Consider the following 20,605-nt stretch of genomic DNA (forward strand, 5'->3'; position numbering starts at 1 on the left):
CGAGTCAAATCTGTGAAGATATTGCTTGACCATGGGAAGATTATGTTGAGTTAGAAAAACATAGGTGGCTTAATATACCCATTTGTGGAGCCCCTCAGCTTTAGACATTGATATTTTTATTCATTAATTTGTTATTTTCAGGAGTTTAAAACAATCTAAAGGTATAATGGCCAACCCTTAGCTTCAAATGAGAAATCGACTGCGTCAACCAATGCTCAAGGCCATTAAAAAGGATGAAATAATCATGAACTACTGGGGCAAATGTTTATATCTCTACAAGCACATTCTTCCACAACCATTTCTATCAACAGGGCTCATCATGGGAATCCAAAAAGGCTGACTTTATAACCTTAAAATGTCCGGTAGAAAATGCGGTAGAACAAAGTTCAGGTGGTATCATTTCCTCTAAGATAGTCATTGATGTTAGTGAGAGCATAAGATGCTTCGAGAGATTAATCGCTTTTATCTATTCCCTTTAATTCCAAAAGGAGCATGGTACATCTAGTTTCAGAGGCCTCTATAGCATCTCAAAGAAACTGGTGCATGAATGTGACTCATCACCTTTTTCAAAGAGCTTTGAAATCGATGCTAATTGTCTGCATTTCAGAAACATAGTAAGGATGAAGACATCCACCACAGTTTTATTTTGGCAACTTTGCTGGTCTTGAAGCTAAAAATAAAAAGAGAGTTCACTTTGGCACCAGCTAACAGTGCTGATGTTCCACACACAGTTCTCCAGCAAAGATTTCTGTTATTTGGCATTAAAGTAAAAGAAAATTTATTATAATGGAAAGAATAATTTTCCATGGCAATGGATCCTCCACGAAGGCAATGGATCCTCCACAACCGACTTACCTGACAATCTTATAACTCAGGTACATAGCAGACTTTGGGACTAAAAAAATATCTAAGCATGATTCGTTTCCGATTTAAAATTAATCTTCCCCATATGATGGGAGCTAGAGTTGCATATCCAATAAAAGCTTTTGTTTGCTATTTTCAGTAACCATAAAAAAATTTCCTACAGTTAGTATTCTAGCAGATATGCATGCATGCTGTACTATATTAAAAAAAAAAAATCATTCTCATTAAAGTTGCAAATGAGCCAATCCCCTCCTACAAATAGGGCTAAGCTTGACTTGCTAAGTGGCATATTGGTTTTGACAACTAGCCTAGTTCAAAACTTGTTTTTAAGTCTTGGCAAAAGAACTTACCCACCCTGCACCATTCCAGAGCTGGCGCGATGAGCCATGACTGGTCTATCTAGTGAGACTCAAAGATCATATATCTAATGAGGGGTTATGATAAGACTGGAGAAGAGCATCTTTTTGGGTCTAGGTGGGTGACCAATACCAACATTTCAGTTGATCTCAGCCAAGATGATACAAGTCAGAGACTTAGGATAAGAGGGAAGCCCATATCTCAGCTTTTTTACTGGAACTAAGACATCAGAATATCAATAGATCAATAGAAACGAGATTACATACCATTTTCAAAAAAAATAATCAATTTTACCATTTCATCATACAAAATAATAATAAAGAGATTAGAAAATATCAAGTCAATATATTGACGACATCCTATCAGCAAATATTTCGAGATATACTGATTTATATCAGTAAAAATAATAACATCAAAGATTCCATATACATTGTATCTGTGGGAGCTCCATACTAACACAAATCTGACAATGGCATGAATCTGTGCTGGTGCTTTGATGCAGTGATATTTGCAATAAAAATTTTCATCCATTGAGAAATGAGAGTTACTAACATTTATCCACCTAAATCTTAGAACTTAAAATTTTCAAGTACAACAATAATATACAAAGATATTTAGTTTCAATTTAGCTGCCAATTATCTACATACATAGCAATGAAATAAAGTAAACAAGAAAATAATGATTTCATCGCATGTTATGCCATCTGTAGAACATCAGGCAGCACATTTGTGGACAAGCTAACAAGGCATCCACCAATTTGTCATGCCGCAATGGAGTCATCCTCCAAGGCACTAAATTGGCCAATCCAATCTGCAAGCTAACATGCTGAAAATATGTCCAAGAGCTAAGGGGGATTTTTGAAAGCATCTTAATCAGAAAATACAAACTCAAACAATCTAAACATCTTGAACATGAAAGAATTAACATAGTTCCAACTCACCAGTACAAATGAAGGAGAAATTCAAATCATTCAAACTAAAGGAAAATCTCGAAATCTAGCTTCCATGTCCAACCTCTACCAATTACATTTAGCAGACTGCAAAAACATTTTAGCAGGACCCCTCTTTAACAAACCTAGGACATCTACATGATTGACTCAACCCCTCACCCACTATTCTTCAACCATTGTTCCTTTCTCGCTAACGTAGATTCCATCCAAAAACTTTCTGATATCCTTGTTCTTTACATGGCATTTCTGTTCGAACAAATAACATGAGACATGGTGTTAGTTTTCTAAATAAAACATTGTAAGCTAAAAGCATATACACTAAATTAATTCACAAATTTATCAGAGATTTAGATTTTGACCTGGTTGATCAAGGCAGCAGACCGGGAAACAAGTTCAATATCATTACCATCAATAACAAGCTCATCCTTCACCTTCTCAGACCGAACAATTGTCACCCCTTCAAGCATATCCACTTTCCGCACCTGTGAGGGTTAAATATCAATATATGGTTTAGTTTGGCTAAGGCATAAAGCATTTGATTATTATCTGCCCACCACAATACTCTGGTGATCACAGAGTAAAGATAATGATATCCAGTTTCCCTTCCAAGAACAAAAAAAGGCTCAGGTAAGTTCACCAGCACGAACTCAAGCATGAATTGCAAGCAAATGTGTAACCATTTTAAAGTTCTTACCAGCACATAAGCTGAAACATAAAAGTCTAAGAATATATGAATTTGCAAGGGAAACTGAAGAGGATAACAAGGGAAAGGGAGATCAAAAGAGTATGAGAAAAACTTGCCAGCAATAATTTACACATTGGAATTTACACATTATCTTTGTAAGTACTTCAGATTTTCTTTGTAATTACTCTTATATATATTTATAATCTGTGTGCATGGACTTGTTATGAAAATTCAAAGCAATAAACTATATAGCAGCTGGAAAGTATACAAAAGTGATGCGCACATGAATGAGGACTTATAGATGCATAAATACATGTATTCATGCAGACACAGCTAAAAGTTAGCATGTGTTCGTACATGCTTTATGTGGCCACTAGGAATACCATAGTTGAGCACACATATGCAGATATATGGACACTTATACAGGCACAAACACAAAAAACAGATATGTAGACAAGCACAAGTTAACAAGTGCATTTGCATGCTTTGTATGATCACCAAGAATACAGACAAACTGATGTATGGACCCAAAAAAGCATAGCTGAATATGTAATATAGATCTATTGGCATGCCCTCACAAAATGATGAAACCAACAGGTACAGCTACGGTAATATGCTACATCATGGTACCATTACTCATACAGGGTTTGTGGAAAGAGAGGATAAACAACCATGGGATCCCAATGAGATTCAACTTACAAAAGAGCTGTAGCATAAAGTGACAAGTAACATTTTGCTGCAATCAGCTTTTGATGCTTTCTACAGTACAAATCAAAAGCATGTTTATTTTCCTTTGCCATGACTATCCTAATTTTCACGGACACAACATGTTTGCAAAGTAAAATCTGTCAATCAAGTTAGATCTGGAAGCAAAAATCTTGCCACCAAGAAACTATGAGTGTATTGGTGACTGCAAATTATCAACTATGTTGCATTGGCATGGTGTCACGCTGGCACCATGGTTATCAAAATGGCAAGATATCCAAGCAGTGGACCTAGCTTAAAGTTCAGAAAAAGATCCTCATGTCCGTGCAGTTAGCATAGTTACAAGAAACTTAATATCCTTTTCATTCATGTATGTATCTGTAGTGGTAGATATTCTAGCATTTTCAAAAGACCAGCATTTATAAGTTCTTCAAGTGATATGCAGTGAACATTTAATACAAATGACGATAAATAGTCAAGCACAGTTTCAAGAAAAATTTTAATTTATACAATTTACACAAAACTAATAATTAAGAAACTATTGAGTACACGACAGACACATGCATGAACACCCATGCATATGCGGCCATGCACCAACCCACATGCATGCATTCAATCACTTGGGTTATTTAGTCATATAAGCTGCTTAAGAATACACTCTATTGTTTACAAGTTAATTTCACAATTTTCTAAAGCAAAATCATTTTTCTTTAGAGGTTCAATCTGTTGTGAGATAATGTATCTTACAACACATTAGCATCCACTTTATTTACAAAAGGAAATGCATCAAGAAAATACTGACATATATATGTAAAAAACAGCGACAGTAATTCAAACTGAGATATATCAGGCGAGATTGTCAAGAAAATGAAGTCGCATCTTGTTTGAATGCATGTATTTACATGTATCAACACACCAATGATTCATATGTATAAATAGGCAAGTGCCTAGTAAATAAGCAAGCACCCAGTAAAAATTTGTCCCTGAAGTGAGTATCCAAAAACTTATGGAGTCCCCACATCATGGCTGACCAAGACAGGGGTCACCTAGGCATTCTGAGGCCTGTCTACCACAATGGCAACCACCCTTAACAATGATGGCTGATGGTACCTTTTTGTTATCACTCAAGGCTAATGGATGAAAATTGTTATTTTATTCAAGGTGAAAGCAAATAAAGAGCTAAACAGACAAAGAACAGGAATATCAGAAAGAATTGAGTAGAGAGGTGATGGAGCAGGTGGGAATGCTTTACTATCTTCTAATAAATGTTATCCTAAAACCCTAAGAATGAAAGTTGATGAAGGTCTTGTATGTTCTCTAAAACCAAGGCTTAATGCCGGGTTAGGTGATACTTTCTTCCCTCATATGAAACAAAATTCTCTTATAAAGACCCAATAGTGATAGTGCCTGATGCAAATAACACAAGACATTGCACTTGTACCATATTTCTAACTGTGTAACTTGATTTCTACAAATGCATTATCGATGGGAAACTCAATTTGGATGTGTTTGTCATTGTGCATGATGATGTAATGCAGATTTGAAGTATCAGTAAAGAACTTAGGTTTATGAAATTGTAAAAACTAATAAGTAATATAACATTGTTGATCGGATTGACTCTAATATGTTGCAAGGAGTATAGGTTTTTGAGAAACTAGTGATCTGGAGTTATATCATATGGAAAATTATCGAAATATTTTTAAGAAACCAGACTCCCACAGTCCACCGTTAAGTGATTTCATCACAAAATTTCAGAAAAACTCTAAAAATTAATACTTAAGCAGGTTAATGAGTCACGTAAATCAAAAAATATGTTATAACTCCAACCAAAATAAGATACAAGGAGTGAAACCATCTCCGCATTGGAAGTCACACAAATTGAAACAACACGTCAACTTAAAAACAACCACCGCCGCCGTATAATGGACTTAAAAATCAACTTAAATCTCAGAAAACATAAATCGAATTCCCTCAAAACCGTTTCTCACAATGATCCCGCACCAAATATACCGAAAACACCGACACCCAAACTTAAACCGATCCAGCATTGCATCATTCAACAGATCTCATGATGAAAAAAAAAAAAAAAAAAAAACCAGACGAACGAAATAAAAATAAATATGCCCCATTTTTACCGCGATGCAATCACCAAATATTTCAGATAACACTAATAAACGAATATCGAAACATAACAAACCGTTCCACCACGATATCAACACAAACCAATAAACAAATCAAATAAAAATCCAATCTTTCGCAAGAAGGCGACCGAAAAACAGGCGATCTGACCTTCTTCTCGCCGAGGAAGTTGCGGATCTCGATGCTGGTGCTGTTGTTGGTGATAGAGGCGTTGATGGGGAAGTGGGCGTAGACGAAGCGCATCTTGTAGCGGAACCCCTTGGTGACGCCGGTGATCAGGTTCTGGACATGGCTGATGGCGGTGCGGATGGCCGCCGTTGTCTTCCGCGAGCCGAACCAGGCGTCTACCTTGAGCTTCCGGCCGCCTTCGGTGAGCTGGAAGTCGAGGTTGAGGTGCTTGAAGTTGCGGGTGAGTTTACCGCGGGGTCCCTCGACCTCGATCACCTTCGCCTTTACCCGGACCTTCACCCCCTCCGGGATATCCATCGTCTCCGACGCCAAGATCGTCTTCATCTCCGCCGCTCGCCGACGATCACTTTCTCTCTCGGAGGTTGGAAGGAAGGAACGTCAGAGATCGCGGACGTGCTATATATGACGAGGGGAGGGGGAAGAATTAGGGTTTTGGACGGGGTTTTGGACATTGGAGGTTGATTAGATCTGAACCGTCCAGATGGGGAGTCTTTTGTTGGGATGGTTGGATATGCGGTCTGGATGGGTTGCGATGCGGCAATACGTCATTCCCTTTAAGGGGGCCAACTTTTGGGTTGGTTTTGGTCCAACATAGCTCATCACAGATCAAGTTGGATTAGACTGCGATAATTTGATTGGGTTATGTCTTCTTGGTCAAGGTCTGCCACACAGTTGTATGCCACAATTTGCCACATTTATAGAACCACTTGATGTCTAACTGGCAAGTAGCCCATGCTATATACAGCGGACTCTACTTAAATAATATTAAAAAAATAATAAAATATAATAATAAAAAATTAATATTTTATTTGAAACACATGATTAACTTTTTAAAAAATTATTACAACCATATTTTTACATTCCAGTAATATATAATCATTCAATGTAAAGTAATTAGTAACACAACAAACAGCTACCTATATCATAATATATATATAAGATATTAAGTATCATTTCTATCTAAAACTTCATCTTTAATTTTAAAATTTTATTTTAAATTAGTATCAAGATAATAATAATTTTTTTAAACTACTAAATAATAATAAAAAATAATTTATAAAAAATAATATATTTTAATAAATTTCATTGATAGGAGTAGAAAGAGTTACTTCGGCTGCTCCAAGCCTCCAATTCAATTGATATGGATTTAAACTTCCATATTCAGCTACTCCAAGCCTCCCACCCAATTGAGACTCCAGCGAACGAGAAAGTAAAAAAAAAAATTAGAAAAAATATATATATAAAAATAATAAAAAAATTAAAAAAAAAAGGCAAAGACTTTTCCAGCATTGATTTAAAATTCATTTTACTATAAACTAAAAGTTATAAAAATAATAACATATTCTTAAAATATAATAAAAAATTAATAACAAAAAAATAATAATAAGATTCATAGTCTTACCTGCTGAGTGTGATTGATAATTTCGTTATATTATATCGAGCCTCAAATTTGTATATTGATTTAAGCAATTCTAATTTTTTGATTATTTTTTTATTTTTTTGATGAAATTTCAACAGTATCTATTTATACAAATATAATTAAAAAAATTAAATATTTATAGAAAATTATAAATAATTAATTAAAAATAAAAAATATATATATTTTAAAATATTTATAGGATGAATATCCATGATTAGGATTATGAAGTTAGAATCATTAAAAATATCTTATCAAAAATTCTACAATTTGAAACCTCAAAGGACGAATTCGCACCGCCACAGCTTGCACAAAATTCCCTATGAGAAAATCCCAACCGGCACCTAAGAAACCCCTTCAATCTCCGTCAGATGCTCTTTTTCTCATGAATCTCCAAAAAAAGAGAAAAAAATGAAAAGAAAATGAAGCAAAAAAAAAAAATGATCTAACTATGTGGGAAAAGATCTTACCTATTGTCCAAAAAATTTCACCTCAGACAACCAAACCATAGTCAAAGATTTTATAGTAATTTTGATTTCACTATAAGATAAATATATATTAATTAAATCTCAACTGTCGGGCATGAAAATTTTTGGAAGTTTTTTGTCCACGACCTCTATAGCCCTCGACCCCAAACCAAGACTCTGTTGCCACCAATTTCAATCGATCGTCGGAGAAATCATCGCAATTTGATCAATTTTTCAATCCATTTTTTGCTTGCTGAATGGTCAGAAAGGCCATCGATTTTTTTCTTCGGTTCTTTCTTCTGTTTGAATTTATCACATTTTACTTGCAGCAAGTGGAAATCTTTTTTTTTTTGAATGATTTTTTTAATTTTTATTTCTTTTAATTTATCTGAATATGATTATAAATTTTGTTCAAATATTGGGTATTACAAAAAATAAAAAAAAAGTCCAAATAATAGGCACGTGGTTTTGTTTAAAATAAAGATTGTAATATCATACTACTATATCTATCTTTGTTTAAACCTAGCTGCTTGCTCCTTATTTTTATCCGCTTCAACCCCCACTACCCACCACAAAAGGAAAAAAAAAAAAAAAAGGCACCAGTAGCTTTGCCAGCAAAGTGGAAGACCACCAAACAATGAGCCATAGAATTGTTTAAAATTTCAAGAAGGGCCCCATGTGCAGTCTACTCCTACCTGGAGTGTAAAAGAATATATTCATAATTTTTTTTTCCAATCTAAAAATATGGTACCTTTATTTTTAATTTTCTTACATACTTATGAATATAATGATCTATTTGAAATAAAACTATTTATTTTACTTATAAATTTCCATGGACTAAGCTTAATCTTCAAGAGTCCCAATCAGGTGGGATGCTTGAAGAGATCGAATGGGGAAGCCAAGATGATGGTTGGGGTTTTGTGTTGGGTTTTTTCCCATCCTCAAGAGTGCTAACTGGGTGGGAAGCTTGGAGCGGCTGAATAGGGAAGCCAAGATGGTGATTAGGGTTTTATATTTTTTTTTCCCATCCCAAAGAGTCTTCCGACCTCAAGAGTCCTAATCGGGTGGGAGGCTCGGAGATGCCGAATAAAGAAGCCAAGACGATGGCTGGGGTTTTACGTTTGTTTTTTTTTTTTTTCCATCCTCCGGTGGATGGGAGGCTTAGAGTGGCCGAATAGGGAAGCCAAGATGATAGCTAGAGTTTTGTGTTGGGTTTTTTTTTTTTTCTTTTTTTTTTCTTCTCTTTTTTCGAGATCTATGGGAAAGAAAGCACGTGATGGAGATTAGAGGAGAAGGCCGACGCCGGTGATGATGGAGAGGAAGGCAACGGTGGAGACTGACGGAAGGTAACAGTGAGAAAAGAAGGAAGGAGGTCAGCATCTCTTTCAGAGCTCTGTGGAAAAGAATACGCACCTAAGAGAGATTGGAGCCGGAAGCTCGATGCCGACGATGATGGGGAAGAAGGCAACCATAGAGACAGACGGGAGATGGCAGCAAGGAAAGCAGGCGGAAGGAGTGTGTTCATGAGAGATCAGGAAGGTTCAAGACGGTTCGGAGGTGTTCAAAGAAAAAAATGGAGGAAAAAAAATCCATCAGGGAGTCCTGAGCTCGTGACACGTGGCACATCGGGAGGTCACTGGCTTGCCCTTTAATGCATAGTATAGATAATGCACAACAAGATCAATCCAAAAGTTATATTTTTATGGAGCTAGATGCAAGATTAGATGCGGATATATGATCAAATAATATGATGAGCATCCAACTTGCTTGCTTTCATATAACACCAAGATGGTAACGTGATGGAGCATCAAATGGCTGGTTCCAAGCTTGCTGCTCGAGTACAAACATGATTCATATGACAGGCAAACATATGCAATAACCAAACATATGAAAGATATTTGATTTTAGAATAGCTGCAAGAAGTCTTGGAGGAACGAAAGTTAAGCCGTATCGAGCTTGAATTGTGAGGATTTTAGAATAGCTGTAAGGTTTCGTGTCTTCAGAAGTCTACGAGGAACGAAAGTTAAGCAGTATCGAGCTGAATTGTGAGGTATCCGGTATATTATTCTTTTAATATGACAGGGTGGAGTCCATGTACCCGATTCCAATGGTAAACTAAAACCTGTGCCTCGTGGCTCTCTTCTCACGTTATAATTATTGTTGCCTCATTTAATAAAAAAAAGATGTTCGTAGCCTTGTCTGTGTGACAGAACAAATTTTTGTGCAGTAGGGATGAAAGTAGATGGGGTGATATCCATTTAAATTGATTTTTATATATATTTGAATATGGAGAGAAATTTTCACATCTGATTACTATTTGTATGTATATTTATATCTGTTGCGGCCAATCGTCTCGTCGCTCGATCGCCGGGAAGCGTGCACCTGCAAAAGGAAGTCCGCACTGACCGGAGGCGGCTCCGGCGGGGATCCTCCGACGGTCAAGTCAGAGAGGTGACTGGGCAACAGTGAAATGCAGACAGAGAGCTCTGAGAGGGAGAGAGGGAGAGAGAGGAGCGAGCCTGCGTATGTGGGAGAGACGGGCGGATCGATCCCTTGCACTGTTGCCTTCCCCGGTATATATAGTGGAGCACGGTATGGCGCCATCATTAATGGCGCGGACAAGTGAGGAACTGTCAACTCATTGTAGGCTGTCAGAGCCGCCGTGAAAATGTCATGTCGCCGTGTAGCCGTCTAATCACCAGGGTTGACCCGGTTCTCGGCGGGACAATGCCCCTAGGTAACTGTGCCGCATGTCCGTGTCAGAGCTGACAACGTCTGGCGGCCGTACGGCGGTTGGTGGAGTCGGCCGACCCAGGGTCGGTGGCCAGCAGAGTGGCGTCGGACTCCTCCGTCGGTCGGCGAGCTTCATGTGGGTCGGCTACCGGACCTCTGGGTTTAGTCGGTCGGGAATGGACCGTGGAATGGCCGCAGTTAGCCGCTGATGGCGTCCGTCGGCCTGTCGCCCGACTTACGATCGGCCAGTCAGAGTCGTCCGTCGGGTCGTCGGTTAGTCGGCCGGGCTGCCAGGTCGGGCCCTCCGATAGCCGGTTAGTCGGGCCGCCAGACGGTCGGGCCCTCCGATAGTCGGTTAGTCGGGCCGCCAGACGGTCGGGCCGCCAGACGGTCGGGCCCTCCGATAGTCGGTTAGTCGGGCCGCCAGACGGTCGGGCCCTCCGATAGCCGGTCGGTCGGTCGGTGGGTATCCCCCAACAGTTGCCCCCCTCCACTCCCAAGTCGGATGGAGAGCTGGTCGATGTCTTCATTCGGGTAGCAAGGCCGGACGACTGGGAGTGGATTTGTCGCATGTGCAGATCCGACCGTACCGCCGGCTGATCCGTTGTCAGACATCTCACGAATCCCAGTGATCCGAACGTCTAGTCGATGCCGGAAGTCGCGCCGGCGTCAGGTGTCAGACGCCACGTCTTGTCGTTGTCAGCCGTCACGTCGGTGCCAGAAGATCGGGTGCCGGACGATACGGCGTCAGTCGATCGGATATTCGGCGCCGATCGTGGATGAGGCGTCCCATCGGGAACGCGGACCAGCGCGGGCGGCCGACTGCGGAGCCAACCCCCGCGCGCCGCGTGTCAAGGTGGTTGGCCGGCGCCCGCTCCGGCATTTAATGCGGGCGGTGCGGGCGTCCCGGGGCGAAGCGCGCCGAATCCTTAGCCAACCGGCGGGCGCCACGCGTCGCGCATCTGGAGGACCTTGGTCGGCGCGGGAGCATCTCGGCCGTCGGTCGGCCCTATATATATATAGGACCTCCCGGACCCTGACCCACATTTGCCATTTGCTGGGGAAACTCTGTCCGGGCGATTTTTCGGTCGTCGCGGGCAGAGCTCTTCTCTACTTCCGGAGGGTCCATCGGGTTCGTGGTCCTCCTTCCCCTTCTTGCTTTCTTCCCTCCTTTCCTTTCTTTCGGTTCCTGCACAATGACCAGGAAACCGACTCAGGGAGCTCGGTCGGGGAACCCGACCGACGACACCCGATCGGCTCCGGAAGATGAGGCCTCCTCGCTTTCGGGGCCGAACGTCGATCAGCTTCGGGAGCACTATCGCATCCCGGAGCAGTTTCGGCTCTATGCTCCAGGGGCCGGCGGTCGGGTCAACAACCCTCCGCCCGGCGACCTGGGGCTGTATGTTGAGGACCTTCGTGCGGGTCTTCGACTTCCGATTCCGGAGTTCGTCCGGAATCTGCTTGATTACTACGGACTCTGTCCGGCGCAACTGGCGCCGAACTCTGTCCGACTAATCATTTCTTTCGCGCTGTTGTGTCAGCTCTTGCCGACCAACCCCCGCGTTTCCCTCTTCCGGGCTTTCTTCGTGCTCCGACCCCACCCTAAGGCCCGAGGGTGGTGGCTCTTCAACCCCCGGAAGGGTCTTGCCTTCATAACCGGTCTTCCATCGTCCATTCATGGATGGAAGAACCAGTTTTTCTTTGTTTCCTCTTCCTCCTCTTGGGGCTTCCCTTCTCGCTGGGGTGTACCCCGAACTGAGGCCAATGACAACAGTCGGGTCGACGTGGACGACCGGGAGGACTTCCACCGACTCAAAGACATGTTGGTCCCGAAGCAGAGGGAGCTTGTTACCGAGCAAGCTCTCTATGATGCCGGCCTGAGTCTGGTCCCCCGAATAGGTATCGCCCGATTCCTCAGCTTTTCTTTTTGTTCGGCTTTAGGGTAGTTCTGGTCCGGCCTTTAACAGTGGTCGGTTTTGCAGGGACACCGCCGAGGATGAGGCCGACCGACGCCGAAATTCGTCAGTTTGCCGCCGCGAGGAAGAGGCCAGCGTCGGGGGCAGGCCCTTCGCGCCCTTCCAAGAGACCAGCCCCGGTCCCACCAACCGTGGAAGCGTCGGCGACCGAGGGGTCGGAGCCGATTATAGCCCTCGCGGCTCCGACCGTCCGAGTCGAGGAGAGGCCGACCGAGGAAGTGGCCGAAGGAGTGTCGGCGGTTTCGCCGCCGCGGGTGGAGCCGGATGTCGTTCGGGAAGCCGAACATCGTCCGGAGGCGTCCGCTGGCGCAACGGGGGGCGCCGGGTCGAACTCCAGCGTCCCGTCGCTGCCAGCCCCGTCGGTCGGGGCAGCTGATCGGGGGAAAGCCCCGATGGAGCCCTCGGAGGAGGAGAGATCAATGCCCCCCAGCGCATACTACCCCGAGGGTGCATCGGCCTTGGCCGATCACAACCTTGCGAGGAGGTTGTGCCAGGGGATCCTCCTCCCTACCGACGTTCAGTCGTTGCGATCTCGACAGGTGACCGAGATGCTGTCGCGGTTCTACCCGTCGATGGTGGAGGTAAGCTTCGCGTCACCCTTTCCCTTAAAAATTTTTGCTTGCCACATAATTCTGACAAAGCCTTTTTTCCGTCGGCAGCTGATCTTCACCATGTCCGAGTTGGAGGCCGGATACCGAAGGTTCGGCGACGTTCGGGCAGCCTTCAAGGAAAGGTCGGCGGCGGCCGAGGCCGAAAGAACGATGCTAGTCGACCAACTACAGGAGTCGGTCGACCGGGAGGCCAAGTTGACGGACGAGGTCTCCCGGCTTATGGCCGAACTGAAGTCGGCCAAGAAGGAGGCCAAGCACAAAGGTCGGGTCGTGCGTCGTCTTCGACGCGAACGGGACAGTGCCACCTCCGAACTCCAAGGGGAACGCGAGCAACTTCGGGTCAGCCTGGGGAAGCTCGCGGAAACCGAAGAGGACTTGTCCATCGCCCAAATCGACGCCGAAATTGCCAGGGCCGAGGCGGAGTTGGCGAAGGAGGAGCTGGCCCACATTGAGGACGAGGCACGGTCGGCGAGGGAGTCGGCCGATCGTGCGGTTGAGGACTTCCGGGCCTCCGACCGGTTCAAGGAGGAGATGCTCGAATCGGGCTTCGCCTCCTACCGGGTCGGGTTCGAAGATGGTCGGGATGCCGTCCATGCCTTGTACCCGGAGGTGGACGTCAGCCGAGTCGCGCCGCTACTCGCCGAAGAGGAGGGAACCGAAGAGGAGGCCGACCATCAGTCGGGAGGCATCATCCCAACGGAGGAAGTCGTTCCGGGGCAGGAGCCGACCGGAGGTCCCTTGCCGACTGAAGGACATCCTTCTGCCGCCGACCCAGCGCCGCTTATGGTCGAGACGCCGATTCTTCCCGATCCTCCGTCGGTCGAAGAGATTATCCAGGACGAATGATCGGTCCAGCCGACTGTCTTCCTTTTGTTTCTTTTTGAAAATACATGTAATCGGCTTCGGCCCGACTTTGTAATTTCTTTTAATCAATAAATGAAATTGTCTTCTCTTTTGCTTCTTGTTTGTAATGTTTCTTATCGCTGTAATGTCGAACCCTAGTCGCCAACTTAGAGAAGTCGCCAACTCGGGTAAGTCGGTAGGACTTAACCGGCTTGCACAGCTCCGAAGTAATCGCTATTCGGGCGCATCTGTTAAGTCGGGATCCGATCGAACCTGGTAAGGTTCGGTAGTCGGACTTCCGTAGATGCGTTCAGTCGAACATCGACCGGCGCAGTGTCGGGGGAGCGATAGTAAGTCGGATCCCCAAGCTCTTGCGTCGGGTTCTCATGTCCTTCGACAGACGGTGGCGAACCGAGTGTCGTTCAGCCGGCCGCAGGTCGGTCGGCGAGTAGTGGGTGCGACTAAGGTCGCGTCATGTGATAGACGGTGGTAAGCCGAATATCCCTCGACCGGCCGTAGCCTGGTCGGAATGTCGCGGCAACAGCCGCGTGGGCTTTTAGCCTTTCTTCGGTCGGGGCCCGATCGATCAGTCGGCCGATGGATTCTGCCCGAAAATTCGACCGTAGAAGGAGTACAAACTCCCGTCATCGTAGATGCATCGGTCCGAGTAAGGGGCCGATGTGTCGTCGGTTCCAGGTCCGCGTCGATGCGTCGGGGCTGAGCGCCGATCAGTAGTCGAAGAGTTAGAACTCCGATTTTTCAAACTGAACTTGTATTCCGATGATTGAATTACAGAATTCACTGGTAATACAGCTTCAAGTTGTCGGCGTTCCAAGTCCGGGGAATGGTTTTTCCCTCAAGGGTTTCCAGCCGATAGGCTCTCGGCCCGAAGGTGTCAGCAACCTTGTAGGGTCCTTCCCAGTTGGGAGCCATCTTCCCTTGGTCCAAGGGCTTCGACACCTCCGCCTTCCTCAAGACTAGGTCGCCAGGTTTAAAGAGCTTTGGTCTGACCTTGGCGTTGTAGTACCGGGCGACCCTCTGTCGGTATGAGGCCATTCGGATTTGAGCCTCATCTCGCAGTTCGGGGAGGAGGTCTAGGTCGGCCCTCCGACTTTCGGAGTTGTCCGGCTCGCGGTACTGCTCGACCCTTGAAGATGGCAGGCCAATCTCGAGCGGGATCATAGCTTCTGTCCCGTAGGCCAAACTGAACGGCGACTCCCCGGTCGGGACACGGGGGGTCGTTCGGTAAGCCCATAGGACGGAGCCCAGCTCGTCGACCCAGAGACCTTTGGCTTCGTTCAGTCGGGTCTTGAGTCCATGGAGCAAGGTTCGGTTCGTCACCTCGACCTCGCCATTGGACTGTGGGTGCCCGACTGAAGTTAGTCGATGACGGATGTGGAACCTGGCGCAGAAGTCCTTGAAGTCTTGGTTGTCGAATTGCCGTCCGTTGTCGGTGATGATGGTGTGCGGCAATCCGAACCTGAAGATGATGGACTTTTGGACGAAGTCCTCCATCTTCCGCTCGGTGATCTGCGCCAAGGGCTCGGCCTCGACCCACTTCGTGAAGTAGTCGATGGCGACAACGATGAACTTCCTTTGGCCCGACGCCGGTGGGAAGGGGCCGAGAATATCGACTCCCCACTGAGCGAAGGGCCACGGAGCGACAATGGGAGCGATTTGGCTGGCCGGTTGGCGCTGAATATTGGCATACTTCTGGCATGGCTCGCACCTTCGGACCAACTCTGCCGCATCCTTTCTCATGGTCGGCCAGTAGTAGCCCTGTCGCAAGACCTTGAAGGCTAAGGACTTGCCCCCCAAGTGATTCCCACAAATTCCTTCGTGAACCTCTCGGAGAGCGTAGTCGGCGTCGGTCGGTCCCAAACACCTGAGCAGAGGGAGGGAGAACGACCTCTTGTAGAGTCGGCCGTCCATGATCACATATTGTGACGCCGACCATCGGAGTCGCTTGGCCTCCGCGGGATCTTTGGGACTGGTCCCGTCGGACAAGTACCGGACGATCGGGTCCATCCAACTTGGTTCGGACGTTAGCTGCTGCACTTCTTCGACCCGATCAATGCTCGGCTGTTGGAGGTTTTCGACAAACGTCCGACCCAAAGAATCATAGGCCGACGTTGCCAGTCTGGAGAGAGCATCGGCACGGGCGTTCTCCGTCCTGGGGATGTGGGAGATCTCGAAATACTCGAGGCGGGCCACGAGATCCTTTACCTTCTGAAGATACTTGATCATGGTCGGATCTCGCGCCTCGAAGTCGCCCTTGACCTGCCCCACGATCAGCTGAGAGTCGGAGAATGCCCGGAGGCTGTCGACGCCCAATTCCTTCGCCATCCTCAAGCCCGCGAGGAGTGCCTCGTATTCGGCTTGATTGTTGGAGGCCTTGAAGTCGAACCGGAGGGCGTATTCGGTGACTACCCCGTCCGAGTTCGTGAGCAGGAGCCCGGCCCCGCTTCCCTGAGCGTTGGAGGCTCCGTCGATGTGAAGTACCCAGGTGGAGATCGGGTCCCGCTCAGAGACCGAATCTCGTCCCGGGCCTTCAGCTCCCGACCTTTTGTCGGTCGTCGGGCATTCAGCGATGAAGTCGGCCAAGACCTGAGCCTTCAAGGCAGGCCTTGGTCGGTACTGAATGTCGAACTCGCCAAGCTTCATTGCCCACTTAGCGAGTCGTCCGGATGTGTCGGGTCGGCGCAGTACGGCCCTCAGGGGCTGGTTGGTGAGTACCACGATGGCGTGGGCCTGGAAGTATGGGCGGAGCCGTTGCGCGGAGACGGTCAGGGCGAAGACCATCTTTTCCGTCTCCGAGTATCTGGCTTCGGCGCCGTGGAGCACTTTGCTGATGTAGTAGATGGGCTGATGGGTTCGGCACTCGTTTTCCCGAACGAGCACCGAACTGATCGCCTCAGAAGATGTGGCCAAGTAGAGATACAAGGTCTCCCCGACCTGCGGCTTTACGAGCAGCGGCGGGGAAGCCAGGTACTTTTTCAGGTCTTCAAAGGCCTGTTCGCACTCATCCGACCAAGAGAAACCATTCGCCTGGCGCAAGGTTTTGAAGAACGGGAGGCACCTTTCAGCTGATCGGGAAATGAATCGGCTAAGAGCGACGATTCTCCCGTTTAGTTGTTGGACCTCCTTCTTGGTGTTCGGATGACGCATGGCGAGGATCGCCTTTATCTTCTCAGGGTTGGCCTCGATCCCTCTCTGAGAAACGAGGAATCCGAGGAACTTCCCCGAGGTCACCCCGAAGGCGCATTTGGTCGGATTGAGCTTCATTCGGTGTCGTCGAAGGGTGCGGAAGGTCTCCTCGAGATCCTGAACATGGTCCGGGATTTGCGTGCTCTTCACCAGCATGTCGTCCACATACACTTCCATGTTGCGGCCGATCTGGTCTTTGAAGACCTTATTGACGAGTCGCTGGTAGGTGGCACCGGCGTTCTTCAATCCGAAGGGCATCACCCTGTAGCAGTAGAGGCCCTTGGGGGTCACGAAAGCGGTGTGCTCCTCGTCTTCAGGCGCCATCCGGATCTGATTGTATCCGGCGAAGGCGTCCATGAAGCTGAGCAGTCGAAATCCGGACGTCGCATCCACCAGCTGGTCGATCTTTGGGAGTGGAAAGCTATCCTTCGGGCATGCTCGGTTGAGGTCGGTGTAGTCGATGCAGATCCTCCACTTCCCGTTGGCTTTCTTGACCATGACGACATTGGCGAGCCAATCGGGATACGTGGATTCCCGAACGAAGCCCGCTTCGAGCAGCTTGTCCACTTCCTCGTCGATGGCCTTCTGCCTTTCTGGGGCGAAGGACATTTTCTTCTGCCTCACCGGTTTCATCGTCGGATCGATGTTGAGTCGGTGAGTCATTGTTTCCGGAGGGATGCCCGACATATCAGCTGCCGACCATGCGAATATGTCGGCGTTGGCCGTCAGGAGCTCCGCCAGTCGGTGGCGTTCGGCGTCGGGCAATTGAGACCCGACCCAAACTTTTCTGTCGGGATTTTCTCCTATCGGGATCGCCTCGAGCTGCTCGGCCGGCAAACCCCGCTCTTCCTCCTCCCGTTGATCCAGTTTGTCGATTGTCAGGGGATCCTTTGTCTCGTTGCTTTGGGCGGAGATTTGAAAGCATCGTCGGGCGAGCTGTTGATCTCCGCGCATCTCCCCGACTCCGTTTCTGGTCGGGAATCGAACAAGGAGATGGTACGTCGAGACGATCGCCCTGAGGGCGTTCAGTCCGGGTCGCCCGAGTATGGCATTGTAGGCCGAAGGGACTTGGACGACCGCGAAGATGAGGGAGACCGTGCTTTGCCGTGGTTCGGTACCGACCGTCACGGGCAGGGTGATTTCTCCTTCTGTCGTGACGGTGTCTCCGGCAAAGCCGATCAAGGGCGTGGAGACCCCACTAAGTCGATCCGTCGGTAGTCGCATTCGGGAGAAGGTCGAGTAAAACAAAACATTTGTCGAACTTCCATTATCAACAAAAATTCGTTTTACATCGTAATTGGCTATTGTCGCCGACACAACAACAGCGTCGTCGTGGGGAGTCTGGATGCCCCGAACGTCGTCTTCCGCGAAGGTGATTACGTCGTTCGGTCGTGGCTTTTTCGTCGGCTCCCCCCCTGTAGACGTCCCCGATCCCAGCCGCTTGGAAATCATGTTGATGACTCCGGCCGTCGGCTGGTTAGTCGGTGCCTCTTCAGTCGGCTGGGGGCGTCGATCGGCAGTCGGTCGGGTCGGCGGACCCTTTCGAAACTTGCCGAGATATCCTCGGCGGATGAGATTTTCGATCTCGTCCTTCAACTGGATGCATCGCTCGGTGTCGTGGCCGTGGCTCCGATGGAACCGGCAGTACTTCCGATGGTCGAGGCCCTTTGCCTTCAGAGGCGGAGGCCGTCGCAGGTATTCCTTCCCTTCGATCTCCATCAAGATCTGCGCACGGGGAGCGGAGAGAGGAGTGTAGGAGTCATACCTGGGACGCACCGACCTCGGAGTCTGTCGGCGGGGTGATTTTTGGATCTGTCGGGGTGGAGAAAGCCGACTACCGGCCGGGGGCCTGCTTGGTTCGGCGGGCTCCCGACCTTTTCTTCGCTTCTCCTTCGGACCCCTGGGCTCGACCAAGCGTCGGTCGGACGCTCCTTCGTCCGCGCGCATATACTTGTATGCGCGCTCCAGTAGCTCGGCGTATGTTCGGGGGAGGGTCTTGTCCAGAGAATAAGTAAATCGGGACGACCTCAGGCCCCTCTTCATGGCTGAAACCGCCATGTCTTCGTTGAGGTCCCGGACCTCGAGCGTGGCAGCGTTGAATCGCGCCACGAAGTGTCGGAGCGTCTCGTTTTCCCCCTGCTTGAGGGAGAAAAGGCTATCCGACGTTCGCGGCGGCTTTCGGCTGGTGCTGAAATGGGCCACGAACGAGTGCTCGAGCTGCGCGAAGGAATGGATACTGCCCGATCGAAGATCGGAGTACCAAGCCCTGGCAGCCTTGCGAAGTGTGGCGGGGAAACCGATGCAAAAAAGAGCGTCGGTTGCCCCTTGAATTGTCATGAGAGCTTTATAGCTCTCGAGGTGGTCGACTGGGTCGGTGGAGCCGTCGTAGGGCTCCACGTGCGGCATCTTGAACCGACTGGGAATCGGCTCGTCGAGGACCAGTCGGGAGAGAGGTTGGGCGGTCTGGAAGTCGACGTCGTTCGAAGACTTCTGGCCGTCCATCTGCAATTGGGCGAGTCGGCGGTCGATCTCCTCGAACCGTCGCTCGTAGTCGTCCGCTCGTCGATGCTGGGAGACCCCAGGAGTGGAGCCTCCAGAAGACTCTGAAGGAGAGGCCGACGGTGTGCGCGGCCGCTTTTCCTTCCTCGCCCGTTCCAACGGGGAAGGAGAGGGCCGCTGGGACCGTCGGTCGTCGCGCCGAGGTCGACCCTCCTCCTCCCCGTGGGAGCGCTGTTGGGAGTGCTCGCCTGGAGGCGGCAGGGGTCGGCGCGACCGTCGGCGGCTGCTCCTGGAAGGCATAGGCCGGGCCGCCGGTTGTTGCTGGAGGCTTTTGACTGCGTCGGTCAGTACGGTCATCTGCCGTACGATGGCCGCAATCTGGGCCTCCGTGGTCACTGCAGGGCGCGGAGAGCTAGGCTCCGCCGCCAGTGGTGGTGGAGAGGCCTCTTCCCGGCGGGAAGAGCGCCTTGCCGACCCAGTGACTCTCGATCGTTGAGCTCTTGTCTTTGTCATGCTGTCCCCTTCCTGGCGCGCCAATCTGTTGCGGCCAATCGCCTTGTCGCCCGATCGCCGGGAAGCGTGCACCTGCAAAAGGAAGTCCGCACTGACCGGAGGCGGCTCCGGTGGGGACCCTCCGACGGTCAAGTCAGAGAGGTGACTGGGCAACAATGAAATGCAGACAGAGAGCTCTGAGAGGGAGAGAGGGAGAGAGAGGAGCGAGCCTGCGTATGTGGGAGAGACGGGCGGATCGATCCCTTGCACTGTTGCCTTCCCCGGTATATATAGTGGAGCACGGTATGGCGCCATCATTAATGGCGCGGACAAGTGAGGAACTGTCAACTCACTGTAGGCTGTCAGAGCCGCCGTGAAAATGTCATGTCGCCGTGTAGCCGTCTAATCACCAGGGTTGACCCGGTTCTCGGCGGGACAATGCCCCTAGGTAACTGTGCCGCATGTCCGTGT

General features: G+C 48.1%; 1 protein-coding gene across 1 annotated transcript; it reads right to left on the reverse strand.

Annotated features, from left to right (window-relative positions):
• Window positions 1–2,090: 2,090 nt before the first annotated feature.
• Window positions 2,091–6,271, reverse strand: LOC105059554 (large ribosomal subunit protein uL6). Its single transcript, XM_010942882.4, has 3 exons — window positions 5,851–6,271; window positions 2,531–2,653; window positions 2,091–2,417 (listed from the first exon to the last, which is right to left on the reverse strand). Exons 1-3 carry the CDS (start codon window positions 6,211–6,213, stop codon window positions 2,334–2,336), a joined length of 570 nt encoding a protein of 189 aa, XP_010941184.1. The 5' UTR covers window positions 6,214–6,271; the 3' UTR covers window positions 2,091–2,333.
• Window positions 6,272–20,605: the final 14,334 nt, after the last annotated feature.

The sequence above is a fragment of the Elaeis guineensis genome, chromosome 16 (assembly GCF_000442705.2).
Source record: "Elaeis guineensis isolate ETL-2024a chromosome 16, EG11, whole genome shotgun sequence".
In the NCBI taxonomy this organism is placed as follows: domain Eukaryota; kingdom Viridiplantae; phylum Streptophyta; class Magnoliopsida; order Arecales; family Arecaceae; genus Elaeis; species Elaeis guineensis.